The sequence below is a fragment of the Taudactylus pleione genome, unplaced genomic scaffold (genome assembly GCF_031769625.1).
Source record: "Taudactylus pleione unplaced genomic scaffold, aTauple2 ptg001334l, whole genome shotgun sequence".
NCBI classification, from domain to species: domain Eukaryota; kingdom Metazoa; phylum Chordata; class Amphibia; order Anura; family Myobatrachidae; genus Taudactylus; species Taudactylus pleione.
The window spans coordinates 1832812-1852347 of NW_028285734.1; the positions used below are offsets into that span (position 1 = coordinate 1832812).

A 19536-nucleotide genomic window follows, 5' to 3' on the forward strand; every position below is an offset into this window, starting at 1 on the left:
TTATTCCCTAATCACGGGAAGGTGTCATGACATGTGGATAGCCCTGCAGGCAGCGAATGTACATAAAGGTCTCAGGACGAGAATAAACTCAAGGCATCTACCGTATAACACAAAATTCAGTGAATGCAAAAGTATGAATGTCTATATCTCGTCAATTAATGTCTGTGGGTGTCCAAGTCGATGATGAGCACATAGCAATGGTAATTCTGCATAATTTAATGACAGAATTAGATTTCCTGGTAATAGCTTTAGAATCCACTATGGCAAAGCTATCAAACTGTAAGGACTAAACGGCAATTCCAAAAACACATACCGATTGAATTAACTGCTGAGAATACTGCATTGCACACAAAAAGTACTAAGCCTAAAAAACTTAAGTACTAGTGTTTCGTATGTCAGAAAGTTGGACACAAGGTCTCTGCATGCAAAATGAAAGATACAAATGACACGCAAGAAAAGAAGCGTGACAGGGAAAAGGAGCCAGCATTAAGTGCCACAAACAGCCGCAAAAGAGATTGCTGGTACATGGACTCGGGAGCCACAAGGCACTTCAGCTTTAATCAGTAATGGTTTACAATGGTAAGCAGTGCAACCTTATAACAGTCAGAGGAATTGGAGACAAGATTCTAACAGCCACAAAAGTCGGGACAATCATTGTCCGTCTAAGAATAAGAGCTGAAACCATAATCACAGGCATCCAAAGTGTGTTATTCGGACCAGATATGGGGACAAACCTCATGGCCATAAGTTTCCTAGAGAAGAAAGGGTTGTAGGTCAAGTTTTCAGAGGGGAAATTAGTTGTGCAGAATAAAAGAGGGACTGCGATAGTGACCCAATGCCAGCAACTGTACGTCCTGGACATGAAGGAGTGTTGTGCGATGATGGCCTCTGATACACAATCTATGGAACTCTGGCACAGGCGGCTAGTCCACCTGGGATATGATCACTTCCAGAAACTCCTTCATGATATGGTGACGAGAATAACCGTGAGTGAAACAGAGGCACCAACATGTGAAAGTTGTATAATGGGTAATAAGTAAGATTACAGATTACAAGAGATCAGTAGAAACTCAAACCGGTCAGAAGTTAAAAGTCTTGAGATGTGACAATGGTGGGGAATATGGGAATTTAGATGTAGCAGCCTTCCTAAAGAAGTATGGCACTGAGCACCAACTAACTATGGCATACAAGCCTGAGCAGAATGGTGTCAGTGAACAGCACAATTATTGGAATGGCTCGATCTATGCTACATGATCTGTCATTTATCTAGCACAGCCTATGAAATGTGAGTTATAGGCCTACTGGTTGCTTTGGGAAACTTCTCCACTATATCTCTCTCCAAATCTTGATACATCTCCCCCTAAAAGTCTTTATTAACATAAATGTGCTGGAGCCCACAAAATTTACATTGACACCCTTACAGCGTCACACTGACACCCTCACACTGACACGCCCACACTGACACAGGCACCTGCACTTGTCCCCTTATGCAGAGATACTTACTGCCCTTTTGATAGACTCTCAGCTTGCTGGAGTCAGGTACAGATGTGGACAGAATCACTCTATAGTCATCGAAGACATCATCAGGACCCTCAGCCGTGAGGACCATCGGGGACATGTCCTTCAAATCTGATGGAGAGAGAAGGTTACATCAGGACCAAGACAAAGTAATGAAACTTCTATTAAAGTGCAAAGAAATGATACAGAGTGAATGTGTTCCTGGTGACCTAGAAACCAAGGGTGTAGTAGGTATTACCGCCGGACGCATGGCCGGCGGTTCAAATCCCGACAGCGGCAGCCCGGCAAGGGTGAAAATCCCGATCGTCCCTAAGGTAAGTATCGCTAACCTAATTCTACCCCCTAACCCTCCCTTAGGGGTGCCTAACCCTAACCTCCCCCCCAAGTGCCTAACCCTAATCCCCCCTCTGTGTCTAACCCTAACCTCCCCTTCCCCTAGCCAAAACCTAACCCTCCCAGGGGGGTGCCTAACCCTAAGTCCCCCCAGGAGCCCTAAACATAACCCTCCCCCTCCTCGCGGCTGCCCGCGCCCGGCTTACCTTCGTTCAGTATGCCGGGCGTTGGTCTTCCGGCGTCTAGTTAATGACAGGCGTTGAATTTTCATTAGTACCACGCCGGGATTAGAAAGTCTGGAAGCCGGCGGTCAGCATTTAGACCGTCAGCTTCCAAACTACAACCCGAAACCATCAATAGGTGAGCATCCAAAATGGCTGCCCACACTGGGCCTAATGCACAGACCGGCGCAATGGCAATATTTACGCAGATCGAGCGATTGTTTGCCAGTGCGTTCGCTCAGAGGATCCACTCCCAAAGTGAGTGACAGTCAGCGTTTGGGGGGAGTAATGGGGTGGTCAGGAAAACGCAGGCGTGACTGACTGTTAGAACGCCGTTTCATGGGCGTGCATAAATTAGCCATTGCGATTGCATTCGCAGCCTGAGAGCTCTCAGCGTGTGAGGAAAGCTACAGGGTTTGCGGCGGGTGAGACTTTCCGCAAGGGCAAGATGGCTGCTCAATGTGAGTCGATGTTACTGATATTTACGCAGGTAAGCGACGTCGTACGCAGATGAGAAGGCAGCAGTGGGCGTCCCTATGTTCGGGTGATCTTAGCAACCATTAGCATATTTTTGCAGCTGCGTTCCGTGCGAAATCGCAGCTGAGATCGCATTGGCTTCCATCTCTGAATCAGTCCACTGTGCAGAGCTGGCAGGCGCACTTTAAGGTTAGATACTCTTTAAAATAAATACTGTATATTTAAAAATAAAATAAATGTATTGAGGTGAGAAAGTCAGGTACAACGGTAACACATGAAATGACGAATTATAATTAGTTTTTTTAATATATGATAAAACTTGGACTGTGATGATAAAAAGCAAGGTTGGTACCAGCAGCATTGGGAATCTCTGTGGTTTGGTTGTCGGGAAGACCGGAACTCTCTCGATCGCGATCACAATTCACCAGCAAAACCGCGCCCTTCCCACCGGGTCCCCAAGACCAGGAGTCCTGTGACACGTTAACATGAGATTACCGTGGATTCTACATCATAATGGACGTGCTGGAGACCGGAACACACGTTACCTTACTCTTTACCCCACGGGTCACCGCTCCGATGCGATTCACATCCACATCCAGGGAGATGCCTGGAACACAGCAGATCAGAGTGACGCAAACTTCTCAGCCCACTAACCCCATTGTCCTGAGGCTCCTTCCATTCCCCCTAATTACTCACCCACACACGTCAAGTACAGCATGGCGCTGCCCCGGACATCTGCCCGCCGAGATCCGTAATACCAGATTTTAATCTGGAGAAAAAATTTACAATAATAACAGGTCATAGCGTAATAGATACATAGTGATATATTCTGCAGATTATTACATGACTGGCCTCTCTAGTGATCTGCAGAACATTGCTCTGACCCATCTAACCCCTGACAGATGCACAGTGATATATTCTGCAGATTATTACATGACTGACCACTCTAGTGATCTGCAGAACATTGCTCTGACCCATCTATCCCCTGACAGATGCACAGTGATATATTCTGCAGATTATTACATGACTGACCACTCTAGTGATCTGCAGAACATTGCTCTGACCCATCTACCCCCTGACAGATGCACAGTGATATATTCTGCAGATTATTACATGACTGACCACTCTAGTGATCTGCAGAACATTGCTCTGACCCATCTACCCCCTGACAGATGCACAGTGATATATTCTGCAGATTATTACATGACTGGCCTCTCTAGTGATCTGCAGAACATTGCTCTGTCCCATCTACCCCCTGACAGATGCACAGTGATATATTCTGCAGATTATTACATGACTGGCCTCTCTAGTGATCTGCAGAACATTGCTCTGACCCATCTATCCCCTGACAGATGCACAGTGATATATTCTGCAGATTATTACATGATTGACCACTCTAGTGATCTGCAGAACATTGCTCTGTCCCATCTACCCCCTGACAGATGCACAGTGATCTATTCTGCAGATTATTACATGATTGACCACTCTAGTGATCTGCAGAACATTGCTCTGTCCCATCTATCCCCTGACAAGTACATAGTGATATATTCTGCAGATTATTACATTACTGACTTCTCTAGTGATCTGCAGAACATTGCTCAGTTCCATCTATCCCCTGACATATACATAATGATATACTCTGCAGATTATTACATTGCTGACCTCTCTAGTGATCTGCAGAACATTGCTCTGTCCCATCTACCCCCTGACAGATACACAGTGATATATTCTGCAGATTATTACATTACTGACCTCTCTAGTGATCTGCAGAACATTGCTCTGTCCCATCTATCACCCGACAGGTCCATAGTGATATATTCTGCAGATTATTACATTATTCATCTCTCTAGTGATCTGCAGAACATTGCTCTGACCCATTTACCCCCTGACAGGTATATAGTGATATATGCTGCAGATTATTACATTACTGATCTCTCTAGTGATCTGCAGAACATTACTCTGACCCATCTACCCCCTGACAGGTATATAGTGATATATGCTGCAGATTATTACATTACTGACCTCTCTAGTGATCTGCAGAACATTGCTCTGACCCATCTACCCCCTGACAGGTATATAGTGATATATTCTGCAGATTATTACATTACTGATCTCTCTAGTGATCTGCAGAACATTACTCTGACCCATCTACCCCCTGACAGGTATATAATGATATATGCTGCAGATTACTACATTACTGACCTCTCTAGTGATCTGCAGAACATTGCTCTGTCCCATCTATCCCCTGACAAGTACATAGTGATATATTCTGCAGATTACTACATTACTGACTTCTCTAGTGATCTGCAGAACATTGCTCAGTTCCATCTATCCCCTGACATATACATAGTGATATATTCTGCAGATAATTACATTGCTGACCTCTCTAGTGATCTGCAGAACATTGCTCTGTCCCATCTACCCCCTGACAGATACACAGTGATATATTCTGCAGATTATTACATTACTGATCTCTATAGTGATCTGCAGAACATTGCTCAGTTCCATCTATCCCCTGACATATACATAGTGATATATTCTGCAGATAATTACATTGCTGACCTCTCTAGTGATCTGCAGAACATTGCCCTGTCCCATCTACCCCCTGACAGATACACAGTGATATATTCTGCAGATTATTACATGACTGACCACTCTAGTGATCTGCAGAACATTGCTCTGACCCATCTATCCCCTGACAGATGCACAGTGATATATTCTGCAGATTATTACATGACTGACCACTCTAGTGATCTGCAGAACATTGCTCTGACCCATCTACCCCCTGACAGATGCACAGTGATATATTCTGCAGATTATTACATGACTGGCCTCTCTAGTGATCTGCAGAACATTGCTCTGTCCCATCTACCCCCTGACAGATGCACAGTGATATATTCTGCAGATTATTACATGACTGGCCTCTCTAGTGATCTGCAGAACATTGCTCTGACCCATCTATCCCCTGACAGATGCACAGTGATATATTCTGCAGATTATTACATGATTGACCACTCTAGTGATCTGCAGAACATTGCTCTGTCCCATCTACCCCCTGACAGATGCACAGTGATATATTCTGCAGATTATTACATGATTGACCACTCTAGTGATCTGCAGAACATTGCTCTGTCCCATCTATCCCCTGACAAGTACATAGTGATATATTCTGCAGATTATTACATTACTGACTTCTCTAGTGATCTGCAGAACATTGCTCAGTTCCATCTATCCCCTGACATATACATAATGATATACTCTGCAGATTATTACATTGCTGACCTCTCTAGTGATCTGCAGAACATTGCTCTGTCCCATCTACCCCCTGACAGATACACAGTGATATATTCTGCAGATTATTACATTACTGACCTCTCTAGTGAGCTGCAGAACATTGCTCTGTCCCATCTATCACCCGACAGGTACATAGTGATATATTCTGCAGATTATTACATTATTCATCTCTCTAGTGATCTGCAGAACATTGCTCTGACCCATCTACCCCCTGACAGGTATATAGTGATATATGCTGCAGATTATTACATTACTGATCTCTCTAGTGATCTGCAGAACATTACTCTGACCCATCTACCCCCTGACAGGTATATAATGATATATGCTGCAGATTATTACATTACTGACCTCTCTAGTGATCTGCAGAACATTGCTCTGACCCATCTACCCCCTGACAGGTATATAGTGATATATGCTGCAGATTATTACATTACTGATCTCTCTAGTGATCTGCAGAACATTACTCTGACCCATCTACCCCCTGACAGGTATATAATGATATATGCTGCAGATTACTACATTACTGACCTCTCTAGTGATCTGCAGAACATTGCTCTGTCCCATCTATCCCCTGACAAGTACATAGTGATATATTCTGCAGATTACTACATTACTGACTTCTCTAGTGATCTGCAGAACATTGCTCAGTTCCATCTATCCCCTGACATATACATAGTGATATATTCTGCAGATAATTACATTGCTGACCTCTCTAGTGATCTGCAGAACATTGCTCTGTCCCATCTACCCCCTGACAGATACACAGTGATATATTCTGCAGATTATTACATTACTGATCTCTATAGTGATCTGCAGAACATTGCTCAGTTCCATCTATCCCCTGACATATACATAGTGATATATTCTGCAGATAATTACATTGCTGACCTCTCTAGTGATCTGCAGAACATTGCTCTGTCCCATCTACCCCCTGACAGATACACAGTGATATATTCTGCAGATTATTACATTACTGATCTCTATAGTGATCTGCAGAACATTGCTCATTTCCATCTACCCCCTGACAGGTACATAGTGATATATTCTGCAGATTATTACATTATTCATCTCTCTAGTGATCTGCAGAACATTACTCTGACCCATCTACCCCTTGACAGGTACATAGTGATATATTCTGCAGATTATTACATTACTGACCTCTCTAGTGATCTGCAGAACATTGCTCTGACCCATCTACCCCCTGACAGGTATATAGTGATATATGCTGGAGATTATTACATTACTGATCTCTCTAGTGATCTGCAGAACATTACTCTGACCCATCTACAACTTGACAGGTATATAATGATATATGCTGCAGATTATTACATTACTGACCTCTCTAGTGATCTGCAGAACATTGCTCTGACCCATCTACCCCCTGACAGGTATATAGTGATATATTCTGCAGATTATTACATTATTCATCTCTCTAGTGATCTGCAGAACATTGCTCTGACCCATCTATCCCCTGACAGATGCATAGTGATATATTCTGCAGATTATTACATGACTGGCCTCTCTAGTGATCTGCAGAACATTGCTCTGACCCATCTACCCCCTGACAGGTATATAGTGATATATGCTGCAGATTATTACATTACTGACCTCTCTAGTGATCTGCAGAACATTGCTCTGACCCATCTACCCCCTGACAGGTATATAGTGATATATGCTGCAGATTATTACATTACTGATCTCTCTAGTGATCTGCAGAACATTACTCTGACCCATCTACCCCCTGACAGGTATATAATGATATATGCTGCAGATTACTACATTACTGACCTCTCTAGTGATCTGCAGAACATTGCTCTGTCCCATCTATCCCCTGACAAGTACATAGTGATATATTCTGCAGATTACTACATTACTGACTTCTCTAGTGATCTGCAGAACATTGCTCAGTTCCATCTATCCCCTGACATATACATAGTGATATATTCTGCAGATAATTACATTGCTGACCTCTCTAGTGATCTGCAGAACATTGCTCTGTCCCATCTACCCCCTGACAGATACACAGTGATATATTCTGCAGATTATTACATTACTGATCTCTATAGTGATCTGCAGAACATTGCTCAGTTCCATCTATCCCCTGACATATACATAGTGATATATTCTGCAGATAATTACATTGCTGACCTCTCTAGTGATCTGCAGAACATTGCCCTGTCCCATCTACCCCCTGACAGATACACAGTGATATATTCTGCAGATTATTACATGACTGACCACTCTAGTGATCTGCAGAACATTGCTCTGACCCATCTATCCCCTGACAGATGCACAGTGATATATTCTGCAGATTATTACATGACTGACCACTCTAGTGATCTGCAGAACATTGCTCTGACCCATCTACCCCCTGACAGATGCACAGTGATATATTCTGCAGATTATTACATGACTGGCCTCTCTAGTGATCTGCAGAACATTGCTCTGTCCCATCTACCCCCTGACAGATGCACAGTGATATATTCTGCAGATTATTACATGACTGGCCTCTCTAGTGATCTGCAGAACATTGCTCTGACCCATCTATCCCCTGACAGATGCACAGTGATATATTCTGCAGATTATTACATGATTGACCACTCTAGTGATCTGCAGAACATTGCTCTGTCCCATCTACCCCCTGACAGATGCACAGTGATATATTCTGCAGATTATTACATGATTGACCACTCTAGTGATCTGCAGAACATTGCTCTGTCCCATCTATCCCCTGACAAGTACATAGTGATATATTCTGCAGATTATTACATTACTGACTTCTCTAGTGATCTGCAGAACATTGCTCAGTTCCATCTATCCCCTGACATATACATAATGATATACTCTGCAGATTATTACATTGCTGACCTCTCTAGTGATCTGCAGAACATTGCTCTGTCCCATCTACCCCCTGACAGATACACAGTGATATATTCTGCAGATTATTACATTACTGACCTCTCTAGTGAGCTGCAGAACATTGCTCTGTCCCATCTATCACCCGACAGGTACATAGTGATATATTCTGCAGATTATTACATTATTCATCTCTCTAGTGATCTGCAGAACATTGCTCTGACCCATCTACCCCCTGACAGGTATATAGTGATATATGCTGCAGATTATTACATTACTGATCTCTCTAGTGATCTGCAGAACATTACTCTGACCCATCTACCCCCTGACAGGTATATAATGATATATGCTGCAGATTATTACATTACTGACCTCTCTAGTGATCTGCAGAACATTGCTCTGACCCATCGACCCCCTGACAGGTATATAGTGATATATGCTGCAGATTATTACATTACTGATCTCTCTAGTGATCTGCAGAACATTACTCTGACCCATCTACCCCCTGACAGGTATATAATGATATATGCTGCAGATTACTACATTACTGACCTCTCTAGTGATCTGCAGAACATTGCTCTGTCCCATCTATCCCCTGACAAGTACATAGTGATATATTCTGCAGATTACTACATTACTGACTTCTCTAGTGATCTGCAGAACATTGCTCAGTTCCATCTATCCCCTGACATATACATAGTGATATATTCTGCAGATAATTACATTGCTGACCTCTCTAGTGATCTGCAGAACATTGCTCTGTCCCATCTACCCCCTGACAGATACACAGTGATATATTCTGCAGATTATTACATTACTGATCTCTATAGTGATCTGCAGAACATTGCTCAGTTCCATCTATCCCCTGACATATACATAGTGATATATTCTGCAGATAATTACATTGCTGACCTCTCTAGTGATCTGCAGAACATTGCTCTGTCCCATCTACCCCCTGACAGATACACAGTGATATATTCTGCAGATTATTACATTACTGATCTCTATAGTGATCTGCAGAACATTGCTCATTTCCATCTACCCCCTGACAGGTACATAGTGATATATTCTGCAGATTATTACATTATTCATCTCTCTAGTGATCTGCAGAACATTACTCTGACCCATCTACCCCTTGACAGGTACATAGTGATATATTCTGCAGATTATTACATTACTGACCTCTCTAGTGATCTGCAGAACATTGCTCTGACCCATCTACCCCCTGACAGGTATATAGTGATATATGCTGGAGATTATTACATTACTGATCTCTCTAGTGATCTGCAGAACATTACTCTGACCCATCTACAACTTGACAGGTATATAATGATATATGCTGCAGATTATTACATTACTGACCTCTCTAGTGATCTGCAGAACATTGCTCTGACCCATCTATCCCCTGACAGATGCATAGTGATATATTCTGCAGATTATTACATGACTGGCCTCTCTAGTGATCTGCAGAACATTGCTCTGACCCATCTATCCCCTGACAGATGCACAGTGATATATTCTGCAGATTATTACATGACTGGCCTCTCTAGTGATCTGCAGAACATTGCTCTGACCCATCTATCCCCTGACAGATGCACAGTGATATATTCTGCAGAATATTACATGATTGACCACTCTAGTGATCTGCAGAACATTGCTCTGTCCCATCTACCCCCTGACAGATGCACAGTGATATATTCAGCAGATTATTACATGACTGGCCTCTCTAGTGATCTGCAGAACATTGCTCTGACCCATCTACCCCCTGACAGATGCACAGTGATATATTCTGCAGATTATTACATGACTGGCCTCTCTAGTGATCTGCAGAACATTGCTCTGACCCATCTATCCCCTGACAGATGCACAGTGATATATTCTGCAGATTATTACATGATTGACCACTCTAGTGATCTGCAGAACATTGCTCTGTCCCATCTACCCCCTGACAGATGCACAGTGATATATTCTGCAGATTATTACATGATTGACCACTCTAGTGATCTGCAGAACATTGCTCTGTCCCATCTACCCCCTGACAGATACACAGTGATATATTCTGCAGATTATTACATGATTGACCACTCTAGTGATCTGCAGAACATTGCTCTGTCCCATCTACCCCCTGACAGATACACAGTGATATATTCTGAAGATTATTACATTACTGACCTCTCTAGTGATCTGCAGAACATTGCTCAGTCCCATCTATCACCTGACAGGTACATGGTGATATATTCTGCAGATTATTACATTATTCATCTCTCTAGTGATCTGCAGAACATTGCTCTGACCCATCTACCCCCTGACAGGTATATAGTGATATATGCTGCAGATTATTACATTACTGATCTCTCTAGTGATCTGCAGAACATTACTCTGACCCATCTACCCCTGACAGGTATATAATGATATATGCTGCAGATTACTACATTACTGACCTCTCTAGTGATCTGCAGAACATTGCTCTGTCCCATCTATCCCCTGACAAGTACATAGTGATATATTCTGCAGATTACTACATTACTGACTTCTCTAGTGATCTGCAGAACATTGCTCAGTTCCATCTATCCCCTGACATATACATAGTGATATATTCTGCAGATAATTACATTGCTGACCTCTCTAGTGATCTGCAGAACATTGCTCTGTCCCATCTACCCCCTGACAGATACACAGTGATATATTCTGCAGATTATTACATTACTGATCTCTATAGTGATCTGCAGAACATTGCTCAGTTCCACCTATCCCCTGACATATACATAGTGATATATTCTGCAGATAATTACATTGCTGACCTCTCTAGTGATCTGCAGAACATTGCTCTGTCCCATCTACCCCCTGACAGATACACAGTGATATATTCTGCAGATTATTACATTTCTGATCTCTATAGTGATCTGCAGAACATTGCTCAGTCCCATCTACCCCTTGACAGGTACATAGTGATATATTCTGCAGATTATTACATTACTGACCTCTCTAGTGATCTGCAGAACATTGCTCTGACCCATCTTCCCCCTGACAGGTATATAGTGATATATGCTGCAGATGATTACATTACTGATCTCTCTAATGATCTGCAGAACATTACTCTGACCCATCTACCCCCTGACAGGTATATAATGATATATGCTGCAGATTATTACATTACTGACCTCTCTAGTGATCTGCAGAACATTGCTCTGACCCATCTACCCCCTGACAGGTATATAGTGATATATGCTGCAGATTATTACATTACTGATCTCTCTAGTGATCTGCAGAACATTACTCTGACCCATCTACCCCCTGACAGGTATATAATGATATATGCTGCAGATTACTACATTACTGACCTCTCTAGTGATCTGCAGAACATTGCTCTGTCCCATCTATCCCCTGACAAGTACATAGTGATATATTCTGCAGATTACTACATTACTGACTTCTCTAGTGATCTGCAGAACATTGCTCAGTTCCATCTATCCCCTGACATATACATAGTGATATATTCTGCAGATAATTACATTGCTGACCTCTCTAGTGATCTGCAGAACATTGCCCTGTCCCATCTACCCCCTGACAGATACACAGTGATATATTCTGCAGATTATTACATTACTGATCTCTATAATGATCTGCAGAACATTGCTCAGTTCCATCTATCCCCGGACATATACATAGTGATATATTCTGCAGATAATTACATTGCTGACCTTTCTAGTGATCTGCAGAACATTGCTCTGTCCCATCTACCCCCTGACAGATACACAGTGATATATTCTGCAGATTATTACATTACTGATCTCTATAGTGATCTGCAGAACATTTCTCAGTTCCATCTACCCCCTGACAGGTACATAGTGATATATTCTGCAGATTATTACATTACTGACCTCTCTAGTGATCTGCAGAACATTGCTCTGTCCCATCTATCACCTGACAGGTACATAGTGATATATTCTGCAGATTATTACATTACTGATCTCTCTAGTGATCTGCAGAACATTACTCTGACCCATCTACCACTTGACAGGTATATAATGATATATGCTGCAGATTATTACATTACTGACATCTCTAGTGATCTGCAGAACATTGCTCTGATCCATCTACCCCCTGACAGGTATATAGTGATATATGCTGCAGATTATTACATTACTGATCTCTCTAGTGATCTGCAGAACATTGCTCTGTCCCATCTATCACCTGACAGGTACATAGTGATATATTCTGCAGATTATTACATTACTGATCTCTCTAGTGATCTGCAGAACATTACTCTGACCCATCTACCACTTGACAGGTATATAATGATATATGCTGCAGATTATTACATTACTGACCTCTCTAGTGATCTGCAGAACATTGCTCTGACCCATCTACCCCCTGACAGGTATATAGTGATATATTCTGCAGATTATTACATTATTCATCTCTCTAGTGATCTGCAGAACATTACTCTGACCCATCTACCCCTTGACAGGTATATAGTGATATATTCTGCAGATTATTACATTACTGACCTCTCTAGTTATCTGCAGAACATTGCTCTGACCCATCTACCCCCTGACAGGTATATAGTGATATATACTGCAGATTATTACATTACTGATCTCTCTAGTGATCTGCAGAACATTACTCTGACCCATCTACCCCTTGACAGGTATATAATGATATATGCTGCAGATTATTACATTACTGACCTCTCTAGTGATCTGCAGAACATTACTCTGACCCATCTACCCCCTGACAGGTATATAATGATATATGCTGCAGATTACTACATTACTGACCTCTCTAGTGATCTGCAGAACATTGCTCTGTCCCATCTATCCCCTGACAAGTACATAGTGATATATTCTGCAGATTACTACATTACTGACTTCTCTATCGATCTGCAGAACATTGCTCAGTTCCATCTATCCCCTGACATATACATAGTGATATATTCTGCAGATAATTACATTGCTGACCTCTCTAGTGATCTGCAGAACATTGCTCTGTCCCATCTACCCCCTGACAGATACACAGTGATATATTCTGCAGATTATTACATTACTGATCTCTATAGTGATCTGCAGAACATTGCTCAGTTCCACCTATCCCCTGACATATACATAGTGATATATTCTGCAGATAATTACATTGCTGACCTCTCTAGTGATCTGCAGAACATTGCTCTGTCCCATCTACCCCCTGACAGATACACAGTGATATATTCTGCAGATTATTACATTTCTGATCTCTATAGTGATCTGCAGAACATTGCTCAGTCCCATCTACCCCTTGACAGGTACATAGTGATATATTCTGCAGATTATTACATTACTGACCTCTCTAGTGATCTGCAGAACATTGCTCTGACCCATCTTCCCCCTGACAGGTATATAGTGATATATGCTGCAGATGATTACATTACTGATCTCTCTAATGATCTGCAGAACATTACTCTGACCCATCTACCCCCTGACAGGTATATAATGATATATTCTGCAGATTATTACATTACTGACCTCTCTAGTGATCTGCAGAACATTGCTCTGACCCATCTACCCCCTGACAGGTATATAATGATATATGCTGCAGATTATTACATTACTGATCTCTCTAGTGATCTGCAGAACATTACTCTGACCCATCTACCCCCTGACAGGTATATAATGATATATGCTGCAGATTACTACATTACTGACCTCTCTAGTGATCTGCAGAACATTGCTCTGTCCCATCTATCCCCTGACAAGTACATAGTGATATATTCTGCAGATTACTACATTACTGACTTCTCTAGTGATCTGCAGAATATTGCTCAGTTCCATCTATCCCCTGACATATACATAGTGATATATTCTGCAGATAATTACATTGCTGACCTCTCTAGTGATCTGCAGAACATTGCCCTGTCCCATCTACCCCCTGACAGATACACAGTGATATATTCTGCAGATTATTACATTACTGATCTCTATAGTGATCTGCAGAACATTGCTCAGTTCCATCTATCCCCTGACATATACATAGTGATATATTCTGCAGATAATTACATTGCTGACCTCTCTAGTGATCTGTAGAACATTGCTCTGTCCCATCTACCCCCTGACAGATACACAGTGATATATTCTGCAGATTATTACATTACTGATCTCTATAGTGATCTGCAGAACATTGCTCAGTTCCATCTACCCCCTGACAGGTACATAGTGATATATTCTGCAGATTATTACATTACTGACCTCTGTAGTGATCTGCAGAACATTGCTCTGTCCCATCTATCACCTGACAGGTACATAGTGATATATTCTGCAGATTATTACATTACTGATCTCTCTAGTGATCTGCAGAACATTACTCTGACCCATCTACCACTTGACAGGTATATAATGATATATGCTGCAGATTATTACATTACTGACATCTCTAGTGATCTGCAGAACATTGCTCTGATCCATCTACCCCCTGACAGGTATATAGTGATATATGGTGCAGATTATTACATTACTGATCTCTCTAGTGATCTGCAGAACATTGCTCTGTCCCATCTATCACCTGACAGGTACATAGTGATATATTCTGCAGATTATTACATTACTGATCTCTCTAGTGATCGGCAGAACATTACTCTGACCCATCTACCACTTGACAGGTATATAAGGATATATGCTGCAGATTATTACATTACTGACCTCTCTAGTGATCTGCAGAACATTGCTCTGACCCATCTACCCCCTGACAGGTATATAGTGATATATTCTGCAGATTATTACATTATTCATCTCTCTAGTGATCTGCAGAACATTACTCTGACCCATCTACCCCTTGACAGGTATATAGTGATATATTCTGCAGATTATTACATTACTGACCTCTCTAGTGATCTGCAGAACATTGCTCTGACCCATCTACCCCCTGACAGGTATATAGTGATATATACTGCAGATTATTACATTACTGATCTCTCTAGTGATCTGCAGAACATTACTCTGACCCATCTACCCCCTGACAGGTATATAATGATATATGCTGCAGACTACTACATTACTGACCTCTCTAGTGATCTGCAGAACATTGCTCTGTCCCATCTATCCCCTGACAAGTACATAGTGATATATTCTGCAGATTACTACATTACTGACTTCTCTAGTGATCTGCAGAACATTGCTCAGTTCCATCTATCCCCTGACATATACATAGTGATATATTCTGCAGATAATTACATTGCTGACCTCTCTAGTGATCTGCAGAACATTGCTCTGTCCCATCTACCCCCTGACAGATACACAGTGATATATTCTGCAGATTATTACATTACTGATCTCTATAGTGATCTGCAGAACATTGCTCAGTTCCATCTATCCCCTGACATATACATAGTGATATATTCTGCAGATAATTACATTGCTGACCTCTCTAGTGATCTGCAGAACATTGCTCTGTCCCATCTACCCCCTGACAGATACACAGTGATATATTCTGCAGATTATTACATTACTGATCTCTATAGTGATCTGCAGAACATTGCTCATTTCCATCTACCCCCTGACAGGTACATAGTGATATATTCTGCAGATTATAACATTATTCATCTCTCTAGTGATCTGCAGAACATTACTCTGACCCATCTACCCCTTGACAGGTACATAGTGAAATATTCTGCAGATTATTACATTACTGACCTCTCTAGTGATCTGCAGAACATTGCTCTGACCCATCTACCCCCTGACAGGTATATAGTGATATTTGCTGGAGATTATTACATTACTGATCTCTCTAGTGATCTGCAGAACATTACTCTGACCCATCTACCACTTGACAGGTATATAATGATATATGCTGCAGATTATTACATTACTGACCTCTCTAGTGATCTGCAGAACATTGCTCTGACCCATCTACCCCCTGACAGGTATATAGTGATATATTCTGCAGATTATTACATTCATCTCTCTAGTGATCTGCAGAACATTGCTCTGACCCATCTATCCCCTGACAGATGCATAGTGATATATTCTGCAGATTATTACATGACTGGCCTCTCTAGTGATCTGCAGAACATTGCTCTGACCCATCTACCCCCTGACAGATGCATAGTGATATATTCTGCAGATTATTACATGACTGGCCTCTCTAGTGATCTGCAGAATATTGCTCTGACCCATCTATCCCCTGACAGATGCACAGTGATATATTCTGCAGATTATTACATGATTGACCACTCTAGTGATCTGCAGAACATTGCTCTGTCCCATCTACCCCCTGACAGATGCACAGTGATATATTCTGCAGATTATTACATGATTGACCACTCTAGTGATCTGCAGAACATTGCTCTGTCCCATCTACCCCCTGACAGATACACAGTGATATATTCTGCAGATTATTACATGATTGACCACTCTAGTGATCTGCAGAACATTGCTCTGTCCCATCTACCCCCTGACAGATACACAGTGATATATTCTGCAGATTATTACATTACTGACCTCTCTAGTGATCTGCAGAACATTGCTCAGTCCCATCTATCACCTGACAGGTACATGTTGATATATTCTGCAGATTATTACATTATTCATCTCTCTAGTGATCTGCAGAACATTGCTCTGACCCATCTACCCCCTGACAGGTATATAGTGATATATGCTGCAGATTATTACATTACTGATCTCTCTAGTGATCTGCAGAACATTACTCTGACCCATCTACCCCCTGACAGGTATATAGTGATATATGCTGCAGATTATTACATTACTGACCTCTCTAGTGATCTGCAGAACATTGCTCTGACCCATCTACCCCCTGACAGGTATATAGTGATATATGCTGCAGATTATTACATTACTGATCTCTCTAGTGATCTGCAGAACATTACTCTGACCCATCTACCCCCTGACAGGTATATAATGATATATGCTGCAGATTACTACATTACTGACCTCTCTAGTGATCTGCAGAACATTGCTCTGTCCCATCTATCCCCTGACAAGTACATAGTGATATATTCTGCAGATTACTACATTACTGACTTCTCTAGTGATCTGCAGAACATTGCTCAATTCCATCTATCCCCTGACATATACATAGTGATATATTCTGCAGATAATTACATTGCTGACCTCTCTAGTGATCTGCAGAACATTGCTCTGTCCCATCTACCCCCTGACAGATACACAGTGATATATTCTGCAGATTATTACATTACTGATCTCTATAGTGATCTGCAGAACATTGCTCAGTTCCACCTATCCCCTGACATATACATAGTGATATATTCTGCAGATAATTACATTGCTGACCTCTCTAGTGATCTGCAGAACATTGCTCTGTCCCATCTACCCCCTGACAGATACACAGTGATATATTCTGCAGATTATTACATTACTGATCTCTATAGTGATCTGCAGAACATTGCTCAGTTCCATCTACCCCCTGACAGGTACATAGTGATATATTCTGCAGATTATTACATTATTCATCTCTCTAGTGATCTGCAGAACATAACTCTGACCCATCTACCCCTTGACAGGTACATAGTGATATATTCTGCAGATTATTACATTACTGACCTCTCTAGTGATCTGCAGAACATTGCTCTGATCCATCTTCCCCCTGACAGGTATATAGTGATATATGCTGCAGATGATTACATTACTGATCTCTCTAGTGATCTGCAGAACATTACTCTGACCCATCTACCCCCTGACAGGTATATAATGATATATGCTGCAGATTATTACATTACTGACCTCTCTAGTGATCTGCAGAACATTGCTCTGAACCATCTACCCCCTGACAGGTATATAGTGATATATGCTGCAGATTATTACATTACTGATCTCTCTAGTGATCTGCAGAATATTACTCTGACCCATCTACCCCCTGACAGGTATATAATGATATATGCTGCAGATTACTACATTACTGACCTCTCTAGTGATCTGCAGAACATTGCTCTGTCCCATCTATCCCCTGACAAGTACATAGTGATATATTCTGCAGATTACTACATTACTGACTTCTCTAGTGATCTGCAGAACATTGCTCAGTTCCATCTATCCCCTGACATATACATAGTGATATATTCTGCAGATAATTACATTGCTGACCTCTCTAGTGATCTGCAGAACATTGCTCTGTCCCATCTATCACCTGACAGGTACATAGTGATATATTCTGCAGATTATTACATTACTGATCTCTCTAGTGATCTGCAGAACATTACTCTGACCCATCTACCACTTGACAGGTATATAATGATATATGCTGCAGATTATTACATTACTGACCTCTCTAGTGATCTGCAGAACATTGCTCTGACCCATCTACCCCCTGACAGGTATATAGTGATATATTCTGCAGATTATTACATTATTCATCTCTCTAGTGATCTGCAGAACATTACTCTGACCCATCTACCCCTTGACAGGTATATAGTGATATATTCTGCAGATTATTACATTACTGACCTCTCTAGTGATCTGCAGAACATTGCTCTGACCCATCTACCCCCTGACAGGTATATAGTGATATATACTGCAGATTATTACATTACTGATCTCTCTAGTGATCTGCAGAACATTACTCTGACCCATCTACCCCCTGACAGGTATATAATGATATATGCTGCAGATTATTACATTACTGACCTCTCTAGTGATCTGCAGAACATTACTCTGACCCATCTACCCCCTGACAGGTATATAATGATATATGCTGCAGATTACTACATTACTGACCTCTCTAGTGATCTGCAGAACATTGCTCTGTCCCATCTATCCCCTGACAAGTACATAGTGATATATTCTGCAGATTACTACATTACTGACTTCTCTAGTGATCTGCAGAACATTGCTCA

The 19536-nt window shown here is 41.6% G+C and overlaps 1 protein-coding gene across 2 annotated transcripts in view; it reads right to left on the reverse strand.

Annotated features, from left to right (window-relative positions):
• The window catches only part of LOC148443084 (protein-arginine deiminase type-1-like), a 102879-nt gene that overhangs the window by 26344 nt on the left and 56999 nt on the right, over positions 1 to 19536 (reverse strand). For both annotated transcript variants that reach the window (XM_088463249.1, XM_088463250.1), the window contains exons 3-6: positions 3246 to 3318; positions 3095 to 3156; positions 2902 to 3019; positions 1504 to 1629 (exon numbers count right to left, since the gene is read on the reverse strand). In XM_088463249.1, the coding sequence (XP_088319375.1) occupies positions 1504 to 1629; positions 2902 to 3019; positions 3095 to 3156; positions 3246 to 3318 (379 nt within the window). The remainder of the gene's footprint in view (positions 1 to 1503; positions 1630 to 2901; positions 3020 to 3094; positions 3157 to 3245; positions 3319 to 19536) is intronic.